Source organism: Netta rufina, assembly GCF_964035555.1.
Source record: "Netta rufina genome assembly, chromosome: 2".
NCBI lineage: Eukaryota > Metazoa > Chordata > Aves > Anseriformes > Anatidae > Netta > Netta rufina.
Genome location: NC_140124.1, coordinates 22,706,066 through 22,726,512, shown reverse-complemented (window position 1 = coordinate 22,726,512; position 20,447 = coordinate 22,706,066). Strand labels below are relative to the sequence as shown.

At 37.7% G+C, this 20,447-nt stretch overlaps 2 protein-coding genes across 2 annotated transcripts in view; one reads left to right on the top strand and one right to left on the bottom strand.

Moving 5' to 3' along the window:
- DBF4 (DBF4-CDC7 kinase regulatory subunit) overlaps positions 1–4,853 on the bottom strand; it is a 17,118-nt gene extending 12,265 nt beyond the window's left edge. Inside the window, exons 1-2 of the mRNA XM_084281429.1 lie at positions 4,682–4,853; positions 2,170–2,348 (exon numbers count right to left, since the gene is read on the bottom strand). Of these exons, the coding sequence (XP_084137555.1) occupies positions 2,170–2,348; positions 4,682–4,715 (213 nt within the window). The 5' untranslated portion in view covers positions 4,716–4,853. The remainder of the gene's footprint in view (positions 1–2,169; positions 2,349–4,681) is intronic.
- SLC25A40 (solute carrier family 25 member 40) lies at positions 4,782–20,447 on the top strand (the record flags this gene model as incomplete). The annotated part of the gene is made up of 11 exons (XM_084283044.1): positions 4,782–4,888; positions 6,136–6,254; positions 7,800–7,859; positions 8,751–8,857; positions 10,936–11,003; positions 12,218–12,342; positions 13,267–13,440; positions 16,817–16,926; positions 17,237–17,318; positions 19,609–19,683; positions 20,332–20,447. The coding sequence occupies 11 exons, from the start codon at positions 4,782–4,784 to the stop codon at positions 20,445–20,447; spliced, it is 1,143 nt and encodes a 380-aa protein (XP_084139170.1).

The following is a 20,447-nucleotide window of genomic DNA, read 5'->3' as shown; positions in this document are numbered from 1 at the left end:
CCAATTACTAACACCTTACTTGCTTTTCTGGTGGCTCTGGTTCTTTGCACAGCTGGCCTTTCCTGGGTGTTGCCCGTTACTCACACTCTTCATTCTCCAGCCCCAGAGCACTGTATCTGTTACGTAGAGGCAAGAGGAAGATTCCTCTGCCTCCTGTGAGGGGAGGCAAGGGTCCAGTTTCCTTTGGCAGTGAGTCCATCAGCTCAGGGTTAGCAGCAAGCTTACCTCCCCCTTGCACAGACGAAGGGCACGGCTGTCGCTCAGCCTGTGACAGCACACAATGCCACACATCCATCTCTCACGTCAGTGCCCGGATACTGCGCTGCCTGTTAAGCTCCTCTTCTAACACAGCTACTTGCTCAAAGAATTCATCCAGATGGGCACACTTGCACCCACCACACCCACCGCTGACTTCCCACCCTAGGGGAACTTTCAGATGCTGGAGGCTCCATGCAGCTCAGGTTCAGGGCAGTTCTGTCTGTGCACTGGTGACCCCAAAGGGAGATTGTAGTGCTTCCATCTGGTTTTTACGTTCAGCCTAGCAGTTGCAACAGATGGACACCATTTTGTTTCAGTAAAATGCTGCCTCCTTTTGCTTCCCAGAAGAGAACAGCCTGCGTTCCAAAGGCACCCTCCTGCACAACCTGCTGCACAACCTGCCTTGCCATGCCCTGGCTGATGTGCTATGTCCTCTTCACAGCACTCCTGGTCTCTAGCACTCCTTAAGGGTTGTTTTTTCTAGGCATGGGAGTTGTTCCTGTGCATGCCAAGCCTGGTCAGCTGCTCTCACCAGAGCTGGGGGCTCGTGGCAGGTCTCTCTGCTACCCTGGGGTTTCCCCAGTTCAGGAAATTCACCCGTACACCGCGATCCATGGCTCTGCTGTGAAACATGCCAGCACCAGAGCTGATCAACTCAGCAAGTGACTGCTAGTTGACATTACAGAGCGTTTAAATTTCCCCCTTTTGCTCCTTGCCGCACCATCTTGCTCCTTGCCACTCTTGTAAGAATGTCACCAGAATGAGCTGAAAAAAGTTTTGTTCCTAAAGATGTGGCTTTCACAGCTGTGTGCTCACAGCAGAAGGATGGGTACTCAAAAACAGTAGGGTTAAATCCCAGAATGTAAGTGCAGTTATGTATACAAATCTTTTTGTTACAAACGTCCCAGGCTGTCCTTGACATACTCCTTGTTATTTGCATGCAAATAAATGCCTTTAACAAAAAAATAAAACAAAAAGAACACACAAGCACCACCTACTTCTTACCTCATCGCACACAATTTTGGTCCTGTCCTTAGAATATCCTCTCACTCTGCTCTTGTTTTCAGCTCACATTGCAACCTTGATACTCGGGAGCTGATGTTCCTGCCGCCAGCCAATCTCCCAAATCCCAATGTTTCCCTCTAAATGCTTTTGGGCCCAGCAACCACAACTTTCTTCAGTTCTTTCTCCACAGCCTGCTCTGAATGTCAAGAAGGATAGATATCTCCTCTCTCTTAGGTGACAGCTATTTCAGCCCAGCTTTTATAAAGCTCTGCCTGTACTTGCTTGAAAATAAGCAAAACCAACCTCACCACTCCATTTTTGGCTAAGTAGCCTCTAAATATAAAATGTATTAGAAACTTTGGAAAATGCTGTCTTACGTATAAATTGATCAAATGCTTACAAAGTTCCATTAAGGAATTCAACTAAAGAGACAAACTTAACAAATAACTTGTACCAAGCTAAAAGAACACCAGGACCATCAAGAAAACTATGTTAAGACTTCTTAAAAACGTATGCAAAACACTTCCTCTATTCTATTTAGGTTCAGGTGAAAAGCTTGATTTATAACGTGTAAACATGTGCCAAAATAGTCAGAAGTTGCAGAAACATTTCACCTCAAACAATGAAACTTTAGACTTTTAGTAAACTTTAAGTACATTTATTTAATAAACTTCTAAACAAATGAATCATCAACTGAAATCAAACCTGTATAATAAACTTTTGCTAAAGCTAGCAGAACAGCTTCTAGCAATAAAAAGCCCAACTTGTTGATAAGCTGTCTGTATTAAACATTTCAACATTAAGGAAAGCGCTAAAAAAAATAAATATGTAACATTAAAATTCAATAATAAACAAAAGTCATCCAGGATGCTTTTTGCTTCATAAAAGGTCTGCACATGAACTTACCCCTCCTAGTTCTTTGAGGTCCTTCCCTATTTTTTCAGAGATCACATTTGATGGAATATCGAGGTAAAACACCTTCCCGGTGAGTGGTTTATATTTCAGTTTCTCTGGTTTTCCTACATCTTTTTTCACATTCTTCAAAGCAGATTTTGTCTTTTCTGTTTTTGCTTGCATTCCATCTGCTGCCAAAAGAAAAGGGAATTTAAACAGAATTGTATTTCTTTTTAAAAAGAAAAATTCCTAAATTACAGAAATGGACAAGGCAAGTATATACGCAATACAGGACACTTTAAAAAAAAAAACTAAATGTTAAACGCGTTATTATTTACATTGTTTTTGATACACGTATAGCCCTTACAAGTTTTTCCCTAAAATCACATCTTAAAAAGGACTTTTTTATTTCAGTTGGTATACAGTGCCACCAATTTTCTCATCCAGTTTGGCAAGCATTTTCTATCTCTGTACCACAGTATATATACTACTTGTACTGATGATCACAAGAACATCATTTTAGAGGAAAAGAACCGGCCTCTCCCACTATCTCATCTGGAGAAAAAAAAAGAAAAAAGATTCATATAGATGCATTAGAACAAGACTAGGTCAAAAGTCACGGAAACATCAGAAGTACAAGAGCTAGATACTACTATTTATCTAATTTTTGAGCACCCAACTGAGATGCAGGAAGACTATGCTTAAAGTTCAGAATCATTTTAGCTTTGACTTTCTGCCTTAGCAAATTTTATTTTAAAACTAAGAGACCACATACAGCTATTAAACTGTGCTGATGATCTTTCCTGAAGCTCAACACAGAGCCTTCCACCCAAGCCTCGATAAGAAACAAAATAAAATGGACAATTTTATTATGCCAGTTTTAACTGATGAATCACCCACAACTTAAACACCACTTGCAGTTCTAAGAGGAAAAAAAGGGGGGTCATTGTAACACCAAGTTAGGGAGAAAAAGCATAAGTATGAGGAAAGACTGTACATTAAGACTTTGTCAGTCTGAAGAAGAGTGAATTGGGGGAAATATAGCACAGATATACAAAATCAGAAAGAGCATAGAAATAATGGTTAAATAGCTTATTCCAGTACAAGAGCTATGGGGCACAAAACAAAACTAGTAGTCAGATACAAAACGGAAAAGAGGAATTGACAGTCTATGCAACGGGGCAAGCCTGCACAGCCTGCTGCCAAAGGACACTGTCAGTACCAAGATGTGATTCTGAAGGAAGGCTGCACAAATAGATGGAAGAGGAATACTTTCTGAGGGATCCTAAATACATAAAAGTGAACTGTAATTCATGAAATTCCTGCAACTAAACACAGCTGGAAACTAAAATAATATTATTAGGGGAAAGTGATTGCACTCTCTGGTCCTACACACATCCATTATATGAACCGATTTACAACCTGTGATGGAGAGGCAATCATCCAAGACTGGCATATCACTGGTTTTATATGGTGGTTTCTTCCTCACTGCCCAACGCCCTACTCATTACTTCTCCTTTGTAGAAGTTCAAAATGGACAGAGGGTTGCTGCAGGAAGTGATGAGACATCTTCTGGAGGCAAAAAGCCCACAGGGAGAACAGCCCCTCTGCTACTCATTCTCTCCCTCCCTGAAAGTGTCTCCAGCAGGGAGAGGGAGCAGAACAATGGGTGCTGCTATGTTTTCTAAGTAATGATTACTGCTTCATTTCTGCATGTTCGTAACAACAGTCAGTTTAGTAAAATCCGGGAGACCAAAAGCAAATCCAGGAGACCAAGAGAAACAGGAAGCATGGAGACTCCAGACAGTGCAACTGATTTAGAAGCTAAACAAAAAAGAAGGCTGAAATGTTGGGTCAGAGATGAGCTGAGCGCAAGCGAAATTCCATAGGGATCAGATGTGGTGTTCTACCCTGCACACGCGAGCAACACCCAGAGCAGAGCTGAAAACTTAACGCACTGAATATTGTAATTTTTATTGGAAAACTTGTATTAAAATTACTAGGGATAAGCAAAAACGTGGAGTTAGTTAGCAATTGTAATTAAGACTGACGTTTTAATAATTTCCCTCGCAAAGTGCCTGCATTTTAACTCTGTGGCCCTGAGGTGCCTGAGGCCCCTCTCGTGCACGGCCCTGATACCAGCAAGGCTGTGCCCGGGTGGAGCTGGTTTCAGGGCGGCGGCCTAGCTTCTGCTGGCGCCTTCACCTCCCCAGCTAGGCTCTTTCTGCGCTTAATTCCCAACATTATGCAAAAAAACGAAAGAAAAAGAAAAAGAAAAAGAAAAAGAAAAAGAAAAGAAAAAAAAAAAAAAAACTTAAGCGTGTGAGCGCGAGCGTGCTAAAGCGATGCATTCCGGGAGCGTCCCTCCAGCTGGCCACAGCCACCCAAGGCCACCAGAGGCTCACTCACCGCCAGCCTCACAGGGCCGAGAGGCCCCGGCCCAGCACCGGCTCCCCCGGCCCGGCTTCAGGTGCCCGCCGAGCGCCCCCGGCCCTCCCCAGCCGCCCCCCCCCCGGCCACTTACGGGTCCGCGCTGCTCTGGCGGTGCCGGGCTTCATCGTGCGGCGGGGTCACATCCTCCTCCGCCGCCCTCGTGAGGAGACCGCGGGGGCAGCGCCGCCGGTATGGCCCCAGCCCCGGGGCCCCTCGGCAGCCGTTGGGGTCCGGCCCCGTCCTCTCACGGCCCCGCTGCCGGCCGCGCGCCGCCAACGGTCGCCCCGCGTGACGCGAGGTGAGGGGAGAGCGGGAAGGGAGCGAGGGGCGGGGCCCAGCGTGAGGGGAGGGCGGGGCGCTGGGGGGGTGGGAGGGGGGTGGAAAGTGGCGGCCCCAGGGGTATGGGGAGAATCTGAGGGGCTCCCGATATTCGTGACTGGCAGCTTTGCTTCCCTCAGAGGTCCCAGCCCCACTCGCTCGTCTTCAAAGTGGTCTTAAAATAAAGCGAAAAGCACGTTGGAAAAGGCAACCGTCCGCAAAGTAGCGCGTTAGTTCACCAGGGAGACGAGTCGTTACGTGCAGCTTAATCTTCCCACCTTCCCTCTTAAACTTAGCAAAAGCAACTAAACATTACGATCCCATGGATCAAATAAAAAGCGTAGATCAGTGCAAACTAACAAAGTCACAACTGCGCTTAGTATGTGTGCATTTTTAAAGATATTCCTCTATTTCTGATTTATTTATTTTTTTGTCCAGAAAATTGGTTTATTGTGTGGTTTTGGGGGTTGTTTTTATTATTTTTATTATTTTATTTTCCTGTCCTGGCTAGTTACAGATTCTAAAAATATATATTATATATATATATATATATATATATATATATATACACACATATATTTATGTATGATATATATAAACATATTTTTAGATCCCATGTGTACATTTCAAAGGTGTGCAGCCGTACCTTGACTATGCAGCTATACGGCAGGATTTGTCCAAGGAATTACTATTCAAAGACACCATTAATGCTCATTAATGCTAGTTAGTCCCTGTTTATTGTGTGAGCAGTTTGCCAGGAAGCCATCACCAGCGGGCTGCAGCTTGGATCACCAGGAGACCTCTCTGGATTTTCTGACAGGAACAGCAGAAGCAAGAGGAGGGCTAGATGAATTATTCTGCTGTGCTACAGTTTGTGGGCCACAGGCTGGGCATTTGTCTCTTTGCAGATAATTTGCAAGATCCTAACCCCTTTGTTGCAGCAAGAGGTAATACGTACTAACTATTTAATGTAGTTTACAAACAGTCTAAACATCGCATTTCATGTAAAAAGGTTTGGGAAGATTTACTGTAATTTAGAAAACTTGGATTGTATGAAAAGCATCATGCAAGTACTCTTGGAGATCCTTGTGTACAGGTAGAAAACTAATATTTAGGTTATTACTGCTTATGTGCAATATATTAATGGAAATTAAAAATATTTTTTCCCTTGATTCTTCTGTAAGTTTTGAACAAAGTCTTGCAATATATTTTTCTGTTCCTTGACAGGTTTTTCTTCTCCAAGGATAAAGCCATGTCTGAAATGAGTAATAGTAACTTCAGTAAAACAACCAGTATTCAGCAAGCAATAGCTTCTTGTTGTGGAGCTATAATTACATCATTATTTGGTAAGGCTTATTAAGCTTGCCACAGAGAGAATCTTTGCAAAGTGATCACTCTTCAGTTCAATTCAGCAAGATGTCTGCATATATGTGGTTTATAAACTTCTGCTAACATGTTTAATAAGGGTGGTTTTAGATAGTTTTCTCATAATTCTTTTGTATTTTAAAAAACATGGTGGTGAACTGAAATCTTTCCTGTCCTTGGTAATTGTTAACCACTACTGAAAATAACAGTAATTTTAACTCTTTAATTCTGTGTCTTTTGGTGTGGTAATTTATTGCCTGCCTTCTGAAAGTTTTCCGTACTTTCTGCTGTTTAAAAATAGATTTTAAATGAAGGTTTACAGTACAAAATGAATCCTGTAAGACATGCCACTGTGAAAGGTCCTCTTCATGTTACCACTTCAGTAGTAAGATCAATTTATTTGCTGTGGTGTCCTATACTGTTAAAGTATTTTATTGTTTGCTTTCCCTAAGCAGTTTTAAGGATAGCTTTTTGATAGTATTTCAAAATTCTGGATAATCTGGATACCCCCACCCCAAATCTTCCAAATTTTTATGAAATAGTATTTTACCTAGGACCTTGTCAAATTCATACTCTTTTTATTCTGTCATTATACCACGTGTCCAGTGATTCTAGGCAAATAAAACACATGCTAGAGTATTTGACCTAGCCTCCAGCTGCTGCTTAATAAAGTTGTAGATCCTGTGTTATATATGTCAATGCTATTGATATTTTGGATACCTTACAGACTCAGGTGGCACTAGCTGCTTGTACATAGGTAGCCGTGAGTCAATGTAATCAGGAGAGGCTGAAGAGTGGTCCAGCTGACACCACAGTGTTCAATATCTCTGCCTGTAAAAAGATCAAGTTCTGGAGGGAAATCAATAAAATGTTCACTAAAGCTTCATTTACTTTTCAATGGCTCTAAAGTTTTGGATCTCCTCTAGACAGAGGAAAGAGAATCACAAATTTAACGTTTTTCCTTTGAACATTGCTATTAAAATCAGTTTAACAGAAAAGAATAAACATATGAAAAGTGCTGAAATATTTTACTGTAAAAAAATAAATAAAAATGAATAAAATGTTGTAATATTTTTTCCTACCATCTTATGGTATAACTGGCATATGACTTATGGTATAATGACAGAATAATATGCTTGAGGCCAAAACCTTATCTTACATGCCTTGTGGTATACCATTTACAAATCATTACCGGTAGAGCGTAATAGCACAACTTTTAACACTTTCATACAAGATGACACAATGGCTTTTCGAAGAGCTTTTTGTATCTCTAAAATTTGTTGTCAGTGCAACTGTTAGCAAACTAGAAAAGATTTATTTAGTCACTTGCAAACACAGGATATATATGTAGATTTTGTTTGTTTGTTTGTTTGTTTCTGGCTTATTTCCTTGTAAAACAGTTTTTTTTGTTTGTTTGTTTGTTTTGTTTTGTTTTGTTTTGTTTTTGTAGAAGTTCATGATGAGGCCTCTATAGCTTCTTTTCAGAGTATACAAGGTTTCTAAATGGCTCCTTTGTTTCATTTTAGTAACTCCTCTTGATGTTGTCAAAACTCGACTGCAAGCCCAAAGCAATCCATTCCCCAAAGGTAAATTAAAACGTGCTGTAATTGAGGACACTCTTCAATCTTTGCTGTTACACTTACCTGATAATTATAAAAATGCTGAGCAGCAGAATGGCTTTATTTGTTTCCAGTAGTTGCATTTGTTTCTTCAGAGTCAGTGGAGGAAAAAAATAAATAAATAAATACTAAACTTGTTAAAGAAAATATGTGTCACTGAAAGTGGCAAAACAGTGATAGTGGAAAAAATCTCATAAATATATATCATTTAAAATAGGCTATATTTTCTCTCTTCCTCAATATTCTCATTGTGGAAGAAATGTACGATTATTACTCAATTGAGGAAAAAAAAATCTATTACTAAATAAGTCATATTTCATCAGAAGGCTTATATGATCATGATGCTATATCAAAGCTCCTCTCCTCCAGAATCCAAAGAGATTTGAAAAAGAGTAGTGAGTCTTACCACAGTCACTTGTCGCCTAGGTTCTTGATAGATTAATACATTGTGTAATCAAGGATATGCCAATGATGCCTACTTAATAATTGTAATTAATAAATGACATTAAAAAGGAAAGGAGATGACTTCTGTGGAAGTTCCATGTTGTATGTTGAGATGAATATTTGCACTGAATATTTGCATGTCACTGTTGCTGCACTTCAGCAGATGGTAGTGTAACATAAACTTGTCTCCTTCTGCAAGTGCAAGCAGTTCCATTTAGTCTGGCACTCTGAGAAGTACATTTGTTTTCTCCTTTCTTTTACCTAGGTCATTGACATTGCCTTTCCAAAGTTATTTTGTTCCTGTTTGTCTAACCAGAAATAAATCTATCTTGCTACTGTATCCAGTTTGGAACTGCTGCTAAGTGAGAACAATCTTACAATTATTAACTATATTCTTATACACCATTTCATTAGGAAAGTGTTTTGTATACTCCAGTGGCCTTATGGATCATATATGTGTTTGTGAGAGTGGGGACAGCAAAGGCTGGTATAAGAAAAACGGGCATTTCAAAGGGACATTGGTAAGAACAATTCATTTTTATATTAAATTGCACATTGTAAACATTTTCTAAATGGCATACTGTAAATTTATTTATTTATTTTAAGTTCTAGTAGAACCTTTTATCATTTGAGAGGGTATTCATGCAGTTACACTGCGTAGTTTAGATAGCGATTAATGATACCTTCATGAAAATACAAATTCCTTTCATAAGACAAATAAGAGAGCATTCCTCACCTAGTACTGTCTCTAAAGTTTTATTTTCCCCATTTGAACTATATTGCTGATAGTTGCTGATTGCAGGTACTGATTGTCTCTACCTGTTTATGTCTCTTCTGTCTGTAGACTTCCCAGTATGCTCTTTAAATGAATGAATGATGCAGATAGTTTTTTAAAGTTAAGTTCATGTGTCAGGTTCTGGACCCAATGTAACTTGTAAGACTAGGACTTAGCCAGACACCTGAAACAGAATTGATGTCAGTGATGTCGATGCTGCCTCATTAATCAACATTTTGTTTGACTATGCAATTAAATTAGGAATCAAGGATTTTTCAGAATTAAATATTTGAGAAGAATGAAATGTTCGTGAACTGTCTACTTGAATGGTTTTACGGTGTTATTTTTTTTTTAATTAATAACTTGCCTGAAGCTTTCAATTAACTTTACTGTATAATTTTTAGAAAACCGCTTAGTTTTCTCACTGACATTATTATATGCCCAGTTTTGTTATGACAAGGTAATTCATGAAGAATGACTGTCATATCACTGGACTTCCTTTCATTAAAAAAAAAAAAAAAAAAAAAAAGTAAATAACAGCAACAACAACAACAAGAAAAGTAAATAACAAGACCTGACCAATTATGCAGTAAAAAAAAAATGTTGTGGACATTGTCATTTGCCAACGCTAGAACTATAAAAATGTTCTGCTGTATTTGCCCATACAAGTATTAAGGTACATAAATAGGGTGCACAGGCACTGGATTTAGTTGCATTTTTTCTCCAATCTTCTATCTGTAACTTTCTGGATTGTCTATTTGTTGATTCTCCATTTATAATTATATTTATTTATATTTTATTTATGATTTACTTATATTTGTGTATATATACATTTTATATATTTATAATAATTATTTATACATATGTTAATATTTAGCATATGCTTGATACTAACAGATACAGAATAAACAGAGAGAAAACAAGATACTAGTATACCTTTTTCTGAATTTTTCTTTCTCTAAAATGTCTTTTTTTGTCAAATTGTGTTAAGACCTTTGGGGTATCTCAAAGCTCCATTTTTTCAAGTCAGGCTTGATAAATTGTCTCTGTTTTCACCATGCTCAGCTGACCTGTCCATCAAAGCTGTGTCCTCTAAAGCTCTTTGCCTTTTTCTTCCTTTGAGTCCAATTCAAAGTTGTTTTGTGGCCTGTCAGCTCTGTATCTTCTGAGGCCTTGTAATAAGGGCATACTGAGCATATTCTACTCCATCAAATCTCAGTTTCTTCCCCAAAAAAGTTTAAGAATATTAGTTATCCTAATATTTGGAAGTTTGTCTTTTGAAGATGATTTTATTTGAATGTCCTTCAAAGTCCAGTGATTCTCTGCTGTCAGTGGATTGGGAAATGCATGGGACAGCTGTGATAATAGTTGTAAGCTTCCAGGTGTATTGTATAGCATGTATATTTTGAAAATATTTTGTCGCCTTGTCAGAGAAAGCAAGTGTTGAAGAATCAGGAAAAGTGAATTTCTATTTCATACCTAGAAATTTTGTTATTTACTGAAAAAATATTTTAGTTGACTGGTTTGGGGGAGTTTCCATACATTGTTGCTGTGCTGTATTTGTTCTGAAAACAGCTTATTCACAGGGCTGTCAGTAACAGACAAAAACTTTCTGCTTTGGCCCAGTAAAATTTGAAGGAAGTTCATAATTTCAAGCACAAATATTTCTGTTCACTTCAGTGGTACCATTTGTATAATTAAATTTGATAGCTAGCACAAGAAATTACAAAATTTTGATCCTAGAATGATAAGCAATTTTAGAAACATATTTTTAATAAAAGCTTTGCAGCTAATTATTATTCTTTGCCTGGTTATATTTTTGAGGACGCATTTGTAAAAATTATTAAAATAGAAGGAATTAAATCACTGTGGAGTGGACTTCCACCAACACTGTAAGTCGAATTTTATTTTTATTATTGATAAAAATTTATGGATTGTGCTGTCAAAGTTTACTTCATTTTTAGAAAAATAAGTGATTTTAAAACTTTGGTAAACATCTGGAGACAGTATAATTTCTGCCAGTTCTTGAAATTTCTCCTGGAAACCTCTTTGATGTATTCCCAGTACTTAAACAGGGACATCAGTCTTTTCATTCTGCCTTTTAGAAGTGGTAACCTTACTGTAACTATCCCCTTGATAGCATTAGCAAATCACAGGATCAAACATGATCATCAGAGAATGTTAGACTTTGACAGATATTTGCTGTCCTAGATTGTTACTGATGACCTGCAATAAGCAACACAGCTGTTTCCACAGACACTCCAGTCTTGTACCTCGTTACTCATATTTACATTTTTTTAAAACATCTACCTTGAATCTTCTTGCAAATAACGATATTGTTTTTTTGTTTGTTTGTTTGTTTTCTGTCCAACTTTGCCATGTAAAGTACTTTTCTCTCTACAAGAGCAATTTACGTATTTAAATATTATCAAGTCTCCACATGACCTTCTTTTTAGGACAAACAGCCTCAATCTGATTTGTCTTTTATTATTATATTAACCTGGTACAGATAGTAACTAAGACCTCTATAATTACGTCTTCCTCCATGAGTGATCCAAGAAAGTGGTCAAATGTAACGTGTATTAAAATTGCATCTTGTAAAACACTGAATGTTACTTAAGAGTCATCCCATTCCTAGTCACAGAACCTAGTGGAACACACTGGCACACTTCTTATTAAATCATAATTGTTGATTAAGATAGAGAAAACAGTCTTCCACTTGTTAAATGAATAAAAATGTAAGATTAGTGAGGTCCATAAGGTTTGTTTGCTTCTTATTCAGATCTTTCAATTCCATTCCTTTATTGAAACAGTTCTGAAGCTGACATGAAATACATTTTGGCAGATAATCCACCATCATTTTATTTATTTTTTTCCTAATAATGTGAAAAACTAGAAAACTAGGAAAACTAGGAAATTTGTGATTTTGAAACTGTGAACTAGAGGCAGTGAATCAAAGCTATGTAATTAATGCTTTTTCTTTATACATAACAGCTCACAGCTAAAAATTTGATTTCTTTTTTTCAGCAAAATATCCACACAAGATGGCTGACTTTAAGCTCCTGCTTTCTTTGTATTAATTTAAATTCCTTCTCTTTTATTTTAGAATAATGGCACTTCCTACCACAGTGATCTATTTCACCTGCTATGACCAACTGAGTGAAGCTCTGAAGTCTAGACTAGGAAAGGATAATGACCACATTCCAATAGTTGCAGGTTCCTTAAGCAGATGTAAGTACCCATCTGTTTAAAGCAAAAAATGAAATAAAATATCTGTACGCTCTTTTATTTTTCTCTTTCTTTTTAACAGCCCAAAATGACAATTGGGCTTGTACTGTTTTATTTTTACTGTATTTGCTTTTATATTTTCTTACTTTTGTTTATCCTTTTCCCCATCTATTGTAAAAGTAGCTTGGGTCTTTTGGAGCTTTCTTAGAAACCTCTGAAGGTGTAGTTCCATATTCTACTTGTGACAGCTGTGAGAGCGAATGGTAGAATAACAACTGTTATGCTGGGGACCTTTGCAGGCTTGGGCCTGTGCGAACCTCATGAGGTTCAACAAGGCCAAGTGCAAGGTTCTGCACCTGGGCCAGGGCAATCCCAAGCACAAATACAGGCTGGGTGGAGAATGGATTGAGAGCTGCCCTGAAGAGAAGGACCTGGGGGTGTTGGTGGCTGAGAAGCTCAACATGAGAAGAGAAAGCTCCAGGGAGACCTTACAATGGCCTGCCAGTACCTAAAGGGGGCCTACAGGAAAGAGGATTTCTTTGTCAGGGAATGGAGTGACAGGACAAGGCGTAATGGCTTTGAACTAAAAGAAGATAGGTTTAGATTAGATATAAAGAAGAAATTCTTCACTCAGAGGGTGGTGAGACCCTGGCACAGGCTGCCAAGAGAAGCTGTGGCTGCCCTACCCCTGGAGGTGTTGAAGGCCAGGCTGGATGGGGCTTTGGGCAACCTGGTCTGCTGGGAGGTGTCCCTGCCCATGGTAGGGGGATGGAACTGGGTGATCTTTAAGGTCCCTTACAGTCCAAATAATTCTATGATTCTATGAATCGAATATTTAAAGCAATGTGAAACTTGACTTTTTAATGTTCATGGAATATTAATAGTAAATCTCAGTTTTTAAACAGCTCACATTTCTCTCATTTTCAGTCGGTTCAGTTACTGTAGTGAGCCCCCTGGAGCTGATCAGAACTAGAATGCAGTATCGGAAGTTGTCCTACAAGCAACTGCACATGTGCATCAGTAGTAAAGTGGCGAGAGATGGGTGGCTTTCCCTGTGGAGAGGCTGGAGTTCTACTGTTCTGAGAGACGTGCCTTTCTCAGGTGGGGTTTATTTCAGGTGCAATATTGTGTTGTGTAAGACATATCTATTCATGATTACTTTAAGACTCTTTCTATTTTTTATGTAATTTTAATGGTTATCTTTAAGAAGGACTGAGATTTACTTGTTATCATTTGAGTGCTTTTTCTTTTTTTTTTTTTTTTTTTTTTTGTGTGTGTTTGTGAATGCCAGATAGGGTTCTTTGTTACTTGCTTTTTATCCATATTCAGACTCTTTTTTCTCATCTTTAGCTTATGTAATGAACACTTTTGAAGACTTTCAGTAGGGTTTTTTTTCTATTGTAGGTATAGTAGCTATTTCCTTATAGAGGGACATGCTGCATCTATGTGTTCTGATCCTTGATCCTGAAAACATGTACAAATACAGGGTGACACACTAGTGTCCTCAGACATTTTTGTTACCAAGATGAAATAGTTCGTATAACTGCTCCAAAAGAAGATGAAGCTAGAGCACAACTTGTTAGTGAAGCTTCAAAGCTGAAAGCCTAAAAGAAAAAGTCTGATCCAGAGCATAGCTAGTCTTATTCTATTCTTTAAGATAACTGTAACGGGGGAAATGGTAGTTTCTCCCATATTGTTAAAGCTCTGCTGTCTCTGGACCTACAGAGGTAACTGGACAAGACTGCTTAAGGACAGTGTTCCCAGCTGTTAATGTCAGCGGTGAGAACCCTTCCCTGTCAGAACACTTGTGGATCATCAAGCATCAGTTGTTTTCTGTTCCTCGGGAAGTATCAGGAATAACAACTTTGAACACTTTGTGTTGGCCCCCCAAAAAATGCTTCAAACCCATTTTTGGAGGCAGAAAACCCTTGAAGGATTTGTCCTGGTATCTTTGTTCTTCTTTGTTCTCTTATCTCATTCATAAAATAATCCAAAGTCTAATTTAATTGGTGCTTCTAAACAGTCTGGTGGAGCACTCATTGGTTTGAACTCCTACGGGATTAGAGTACATTTAGATGCAGACCTTGAGAAAATTTTAAATTGGCTGTGAACAAAGCAACTGCATGATGAGTGGGGATGATTACTTAGTTAAAAAGGACACTTAACTTAGTTCTATTAACTCATTTAACTGTTATTTCAGCTGTTTTGTTTTCAGAATGAATAATACCCTGTTTTCTTTTGCTTTGTGATCTGTAGGAGTTTGAAGAATGAGCTTAGACTGTATTTCCTGCTTAAGGATGGTGGTCCTCAATGGGACTTAATTTAGCCTTTTGTCATAGGGGAGGCTTCTGAACCTGTGGCAACATGCTTTCTCTAAGGCTTAGATAACAGAATTCAGAATGCATCTGAAGCTTTTGCCTAAGGGGCTTCCTGTTCAATATTTATTTGTAATTTACTTGTTTTCCCTGTCTGCCAAGTGCATCATTCCTTTAGGCTCTTCTGCTAAGCTTCAGAAGGCAGCTCTAAAAATTTTCATCTGATTCCTGTTGTCTGAATTCAGGTAGACACTCTTGTTCTCTTACTGATTTTTGTCTGTATCAACATGGCAGGAGCCAGTCAGCCTTTATTACTTTTAACAGAATGGAAAGAGCACTACAGTGATGTGTGTGTGTTCTTTACAGATTCTTACATCCATGCCTGCTGTCCTTCCAGCACTCCAAAACCTCTCCACTGATTTTAAGTCAATCTCCATGCTGCTCTGGCATTCACTTAAAGCCAGCAGGCACTTGTCTGTGCCCAATCCTACATAGGCCCTAGTGGGATGCTGGAGAGGCAGAGGCATACGTTAGCATGCAGCTACTGCCTTTTAAGTTAAGGATTATCATTAAAGAGCCAGGAATGAGCAGGCAATTTGGTGCATGAGTGAAGGAAAATGGATTTTGTTTTAATGCCAACATTAAATGCCACAAAACTCTGATGACATAAAGCTATGGGTGTTTAATCTTGATTAATGCCATTTCAAAACCTATTTTCTAATCATTTTTTTTCCTTATAAGTACTCTCTATGCAGTCAAGGTGTGCTCCCCCACTACCTTCAGTCATAGCACTTTTCTTTGAGCGATATACCAACAGCAGGCTCCTGGTGTTTTTACAGCACAGTCTGTGCCTTTGCTGCAGTTTGCTCAAGTTAGCTTTTTCTAGAGGAATTAAAGCCAGTGTAACAATTTGTATTAAGAAAGAAGCTGCTCTTTGAAAACACTCAGGTAGCACAGAATGACCATACCAACAGCACAGCATGATTAGAACCCCACTGTGTTCTAGCCCGAGTGTGAATGATATGTTTCAAGAAGGTTCCCTGGACAGCTAGCTGACTAAATAAGACTTAAGCTGTGGATGTCCATAAGCACAAGAATTGGGTTAATGATAATAGTTTAGTCATTCATCAAGCAATGTTGCAGAGAACATAAATGTGAAAGGTATGCAGGGAAGGGAATCTTGCAAGTGCTCAAAGGCTTGGATTTTGACAATTTAAACTAAATTAGGGTTACATACATTTCACTAGCAGGTTTTCCTCAAACCCTTCTGAGATACCACTTACGTTTGCTTTTGCAAAACTTTGGAGGCTTGTGGTTTCCACAGCAAGGAAACACTTTGATATATCTCTGCTGCCACCACCTACAGAACTCAGTGCTGAACGAGGCACAGCCACCTTTCAACTGCAACTGTCATTTGTAGCATTTATTTAACCAACTGCAACCAGGAATCAGCTCAGTAGCATCTGCATTCTAACTGAAACTCAAAGTAGAAAGAGTGTAGTTTATTTCATCAGAACAGAAACAGATGTTCTTCCTAGAAGTTGCGCCTCAGAATGCCTCTGTGAGGACTTTCAAAGGCAAGCCTCCCCTTAGTGATTCCAGAGAGCAAAAACTTATTTCCTGCTTGTGCCAAATGAAATGCTATACTCTGTGTCTCAAGAGTATGAGACAGCCCTGAGGAACCTTTCATCTTGTATGAAACACGTTTTTGCAGAATTAGTGAGATCTATGAAATGTGTAAAATATCCCTGAATACATAGGAAATAATCAGAAACTTACTTGTCGATTCATACTAAATCACATTTACAAAAAAAATGTTATATGAGTTTTGCAGTGCTCGTGTTAGATTGTATTAAGGTAGGAGTTACTTTATGGGAATGACAAAATGATCAGGGTAATTTGAATTATATGAAGAAATTTGGAATATGTGTATATTCCAAAGGGAATCCCATAATGGGAGCTGGGGGAGCTATCAATGGATTGTAACAGAGAACACTTTTAGTTTGTTTTCAGCTTTTGTTTCTCTTTGTTCCTGTTGTCACAGTAGAATTCTTGCATCTTCAGTCTGTAAAAGAATTGTACTGAATTTCTGTGTTTGAGATACCAATGTGCTGTAATGCAAGGTTTGTTTGTTTGTTTGTTCGTTTGTTTTATAACCATAGCAATGTACTGGTATAATTATGAACGCTTCAAGAAGATGATGTGCAAGAATCTTGGTGCGCACGAACCAACATTTTTTATTGCTTTTACTTCTGGGGCAGCATCTGGCTCTGTAAGTATGTCTTTTTGTTTCTAGTTCTACTCTTATTATTGTTGCTGATAAGCTATTTATAGTTGGTATGGTTTTGCATGGTTCTCTCAGAAACTACGTTTGTTTTGGTGTTTAAACACACATGGCCTGGCATTCAAGTTGATTAGATATATCTGAATAATTTATAATGTTCTGAGATACAAGACTTCAATAATATCAAGTGCTAGGAATAATAAATCTAGTTTTAACATGTGTATGGTTTAATGTAATTTTAATTAAATTTCAATTGCTGGTGATATAATGTTAAAAACTATATATTTTTTCTTAATAGATTGCAGCTGTCATAACTCTGCCATTTGATGTAGTGAAAACACATAGGCAGACTGAACTTTGGGAGAGTGAGACCTTAAAAAGTAAGGTGCTGTTAATTACGTTGTTACACAGCTTTCTCAGACTGTCTTCAGCCATGTTTGTTGTTGAACACTCATAATTCTCTTTAGTTCAAATTGCTCAGCAATTTCTGTAGAACTGTTTAATAATAATACTTGTGTTCGATACATTCAATGAAGCTGGTTCTCTTAGCAATGGTAAAGAATTAAAAAATAAAACATAATATTTAGGTATATGGATTTTTGGTAGGAATTTTAAGTATTTCTCTTCTAAAGTTTATTTAAAAATTCTGTTACTAGGCCTTTTTTCTTTTCCAAATTTTTACACCTTATAGGATAATTTTTATCTCCTAGGATAAATACAGTATCTTATCAATGACAGAGAGTAGGAAGAAGGTGCAAATAGAATACCATGTATATGTAATGTATATGTATATGATGGTATAAAATACACACACAAAAATCTAGAACTATCATAGTTAGTCAGACCAACTGCAAATTTGTATACATTTAAGTAAGTTATTTATAAATAGGGAAAATCTTCACTTAAAAAAAAAAATCATATCATCAGTGCTCTATTGAAAAAGTGTTTTGAGTAGATTAAAATAATTGAAAAAATATTTTCAGATTCACTATCAGTCAGTAATAGAAAATAAAAATAGTACTGGAACTCTTATGAGCAGTCTATTTCAGAACAATATTCTTTAATTAAACTACAGAGAGAAAGTTCTCTGCTCAGGTTCTGTATTTTTTACCTTCTTTTTGTGTGATTTCAAATAAATTAATTTTGAGAGCGTTTTAGTGACTACTCCAGCAGCTCTAAAGAATTTTTTAATGTGTTTAGTAGAGCATCACTACATTTTCTAGCAATTCAAGCAAGTTGTATCTAAAAACTTTTTTTTTTTTTTCCATTATTTGGAAATAATGCTACACCCTTAACGCGCAGCTACACCCCTTAACGCGACAACCTGAAACAGAGGACCTTCCAATAACGTGAAAATGCATTAGATCGTGGCTTTAAGATTAAATAACTTTAAAAAGACTGAGTAACCAAACATTAGTTTCTGCTTAGAAACTAATTTAAAGGCCCTAGTTCAGAAAGATGTCATGAAAACTTACTGTTCACATTTTAACATAAGGTTTCATTCTCTTGGGTAAATTATTTGTTTCTGGTGTATTTCTTGAAAGACATGTTTCTTTTGCAGAATTATCAAAGACCAATAAAAAATAAATAAATTGTTACTGGGTTTCAGTTTTTCCCTTGTGCTGATGAACATAAGAATTCATTGGTAATATCACTTTGAATCACAGGTAGCTGTCAAATATTTATTAGGCTGATATTAACTAGATATACGTTTTAAATCACAGTGTGGTTAGCTATGATTTGTACTGGTTAAGTTCTTTCCAAGTCCAGTTGTTAGAGTTGGATGCTGACTATGCATCTACATATTGTTTCTTTATGGCTGCAAAAACATTTTGCAGCATTCTATGAAATCATTTTAACTTTCAGCCAGGGAAAAAACAACAACAAAACAACAACAACAAAAAAGAACCTTTGCTACTTTTATATTACAGATCAATGAAAAAAGCATGTGCAGAGTGAAATAGCAAAAAAAAATATAATAATCCGTTTAAAACAGTTGCATATGTCTACAGTGCAGTGGTATTGCTGCAGTTATGTTGCTTATGGTATCTAAATTAGCTCTACAAGGGACTGCAATCCACCTCTTATAGACTTATACTTTCTTAAACTCAACATTTTTTAGGGATTTTATTTTTGTAAACTTAGATGTAAAATGTAGTGTCCTAGGCTTAATTATTATACTCATGATATATTCTTATTATGTTAATTCTCAAAACTTATCTTTAGATTCCGTTTACCGTAAAATGTAAACTGTTTAAAAACCATATTTAAAAATCTGGATGACAATGCTCTTTTAGCTGCATGTATAAAGGGACATAGAGAGGGACTGGCTCATGTGAAACCTAGGTAACTTTTCTCAGCACTGTCAGTTACTCTAGAAAGGGATATTGTCTCTGTTTGTGTATTTTACCCTAGGCATTAGTACATTTTTTTCGATGTCATGCTATTTTGATTTGAATATTATAGGAATAATTATACTGTATGAATTTAAGATCCTGTATAAATAGTATGGATAAAATTAACATAAGATAAACTAAACCTAATCACTACATACTGAATACTGTCTCTGATAATACTACATACTGAATTGACTGTCTCCGATTTTTAAAAATATTTTTCTGTTTGATTCTATGTGTTATTTAATTCATTGTTTTGTTGTACTATGTTGAGTTCCACAGAGTGCATCAACCTGGGCAGTTATGAGGAAAATTGTCGCTAAAAATGGGATTGCTGGATTATTTGCTGGTAAAAACTTTTGACATCTTTCTAAAAAACAAAACAAACAAACAAACAAACAAAAAACAGACAAGAGAGATAGCATTTTAATTAACACATCATTGTTAGATGTTAACATGCACAAAATATGTTTCCTTCTCTTTGAACACTGTCAGTTATGAAATAGATAGTGTATATAAAGCAACACATGCATACCCACAGAGAATTTTGTGCCTGTCTTCCCCCATTTCAGGATGCAGGGCTTCTTGAACCTTTTTTTGTCCTACCTGACAGGTCAGTAGCCTCTGCCTGCCCCACGCAAGCAGTAGATTTGCACTGCTGCTTGTGGGAGGGCACAGAGTCTGCCCCTGGGGCCACCTCATCTGCACAAGAGCAAAGCAGCCCTCAGGTCAGGCTGCTCCACCTCTGTGGGGAGACAGAAAGGGCAGAGAAACGATGCACTTGCGTCAGGCAGGCCACACAGGATGGCAGAGGTGAGGTCGGAGTATTTTGACAGTGGTAATGCCTCTGTCAGTAATGTTGGTATGTTGAAGAATGCAGACACGCAGAATCCCAGTTCTACAGTGCTATACTATGGAATCAATACATTATGACCCCTAAATCGTACTAGTGATTGACTGAAAACAAATGAGAATGAATACTTTCTTTTCTGGGCAGGTATTGGTCCACGGCTGTTTAAAGTTGCTCCTGCCTGTGCCATAATGATCAGCACATATGAATACGGGAAGTCTTTCTTTAGTCATTTAAATGAAAAATCAAACCAACATCCTTAA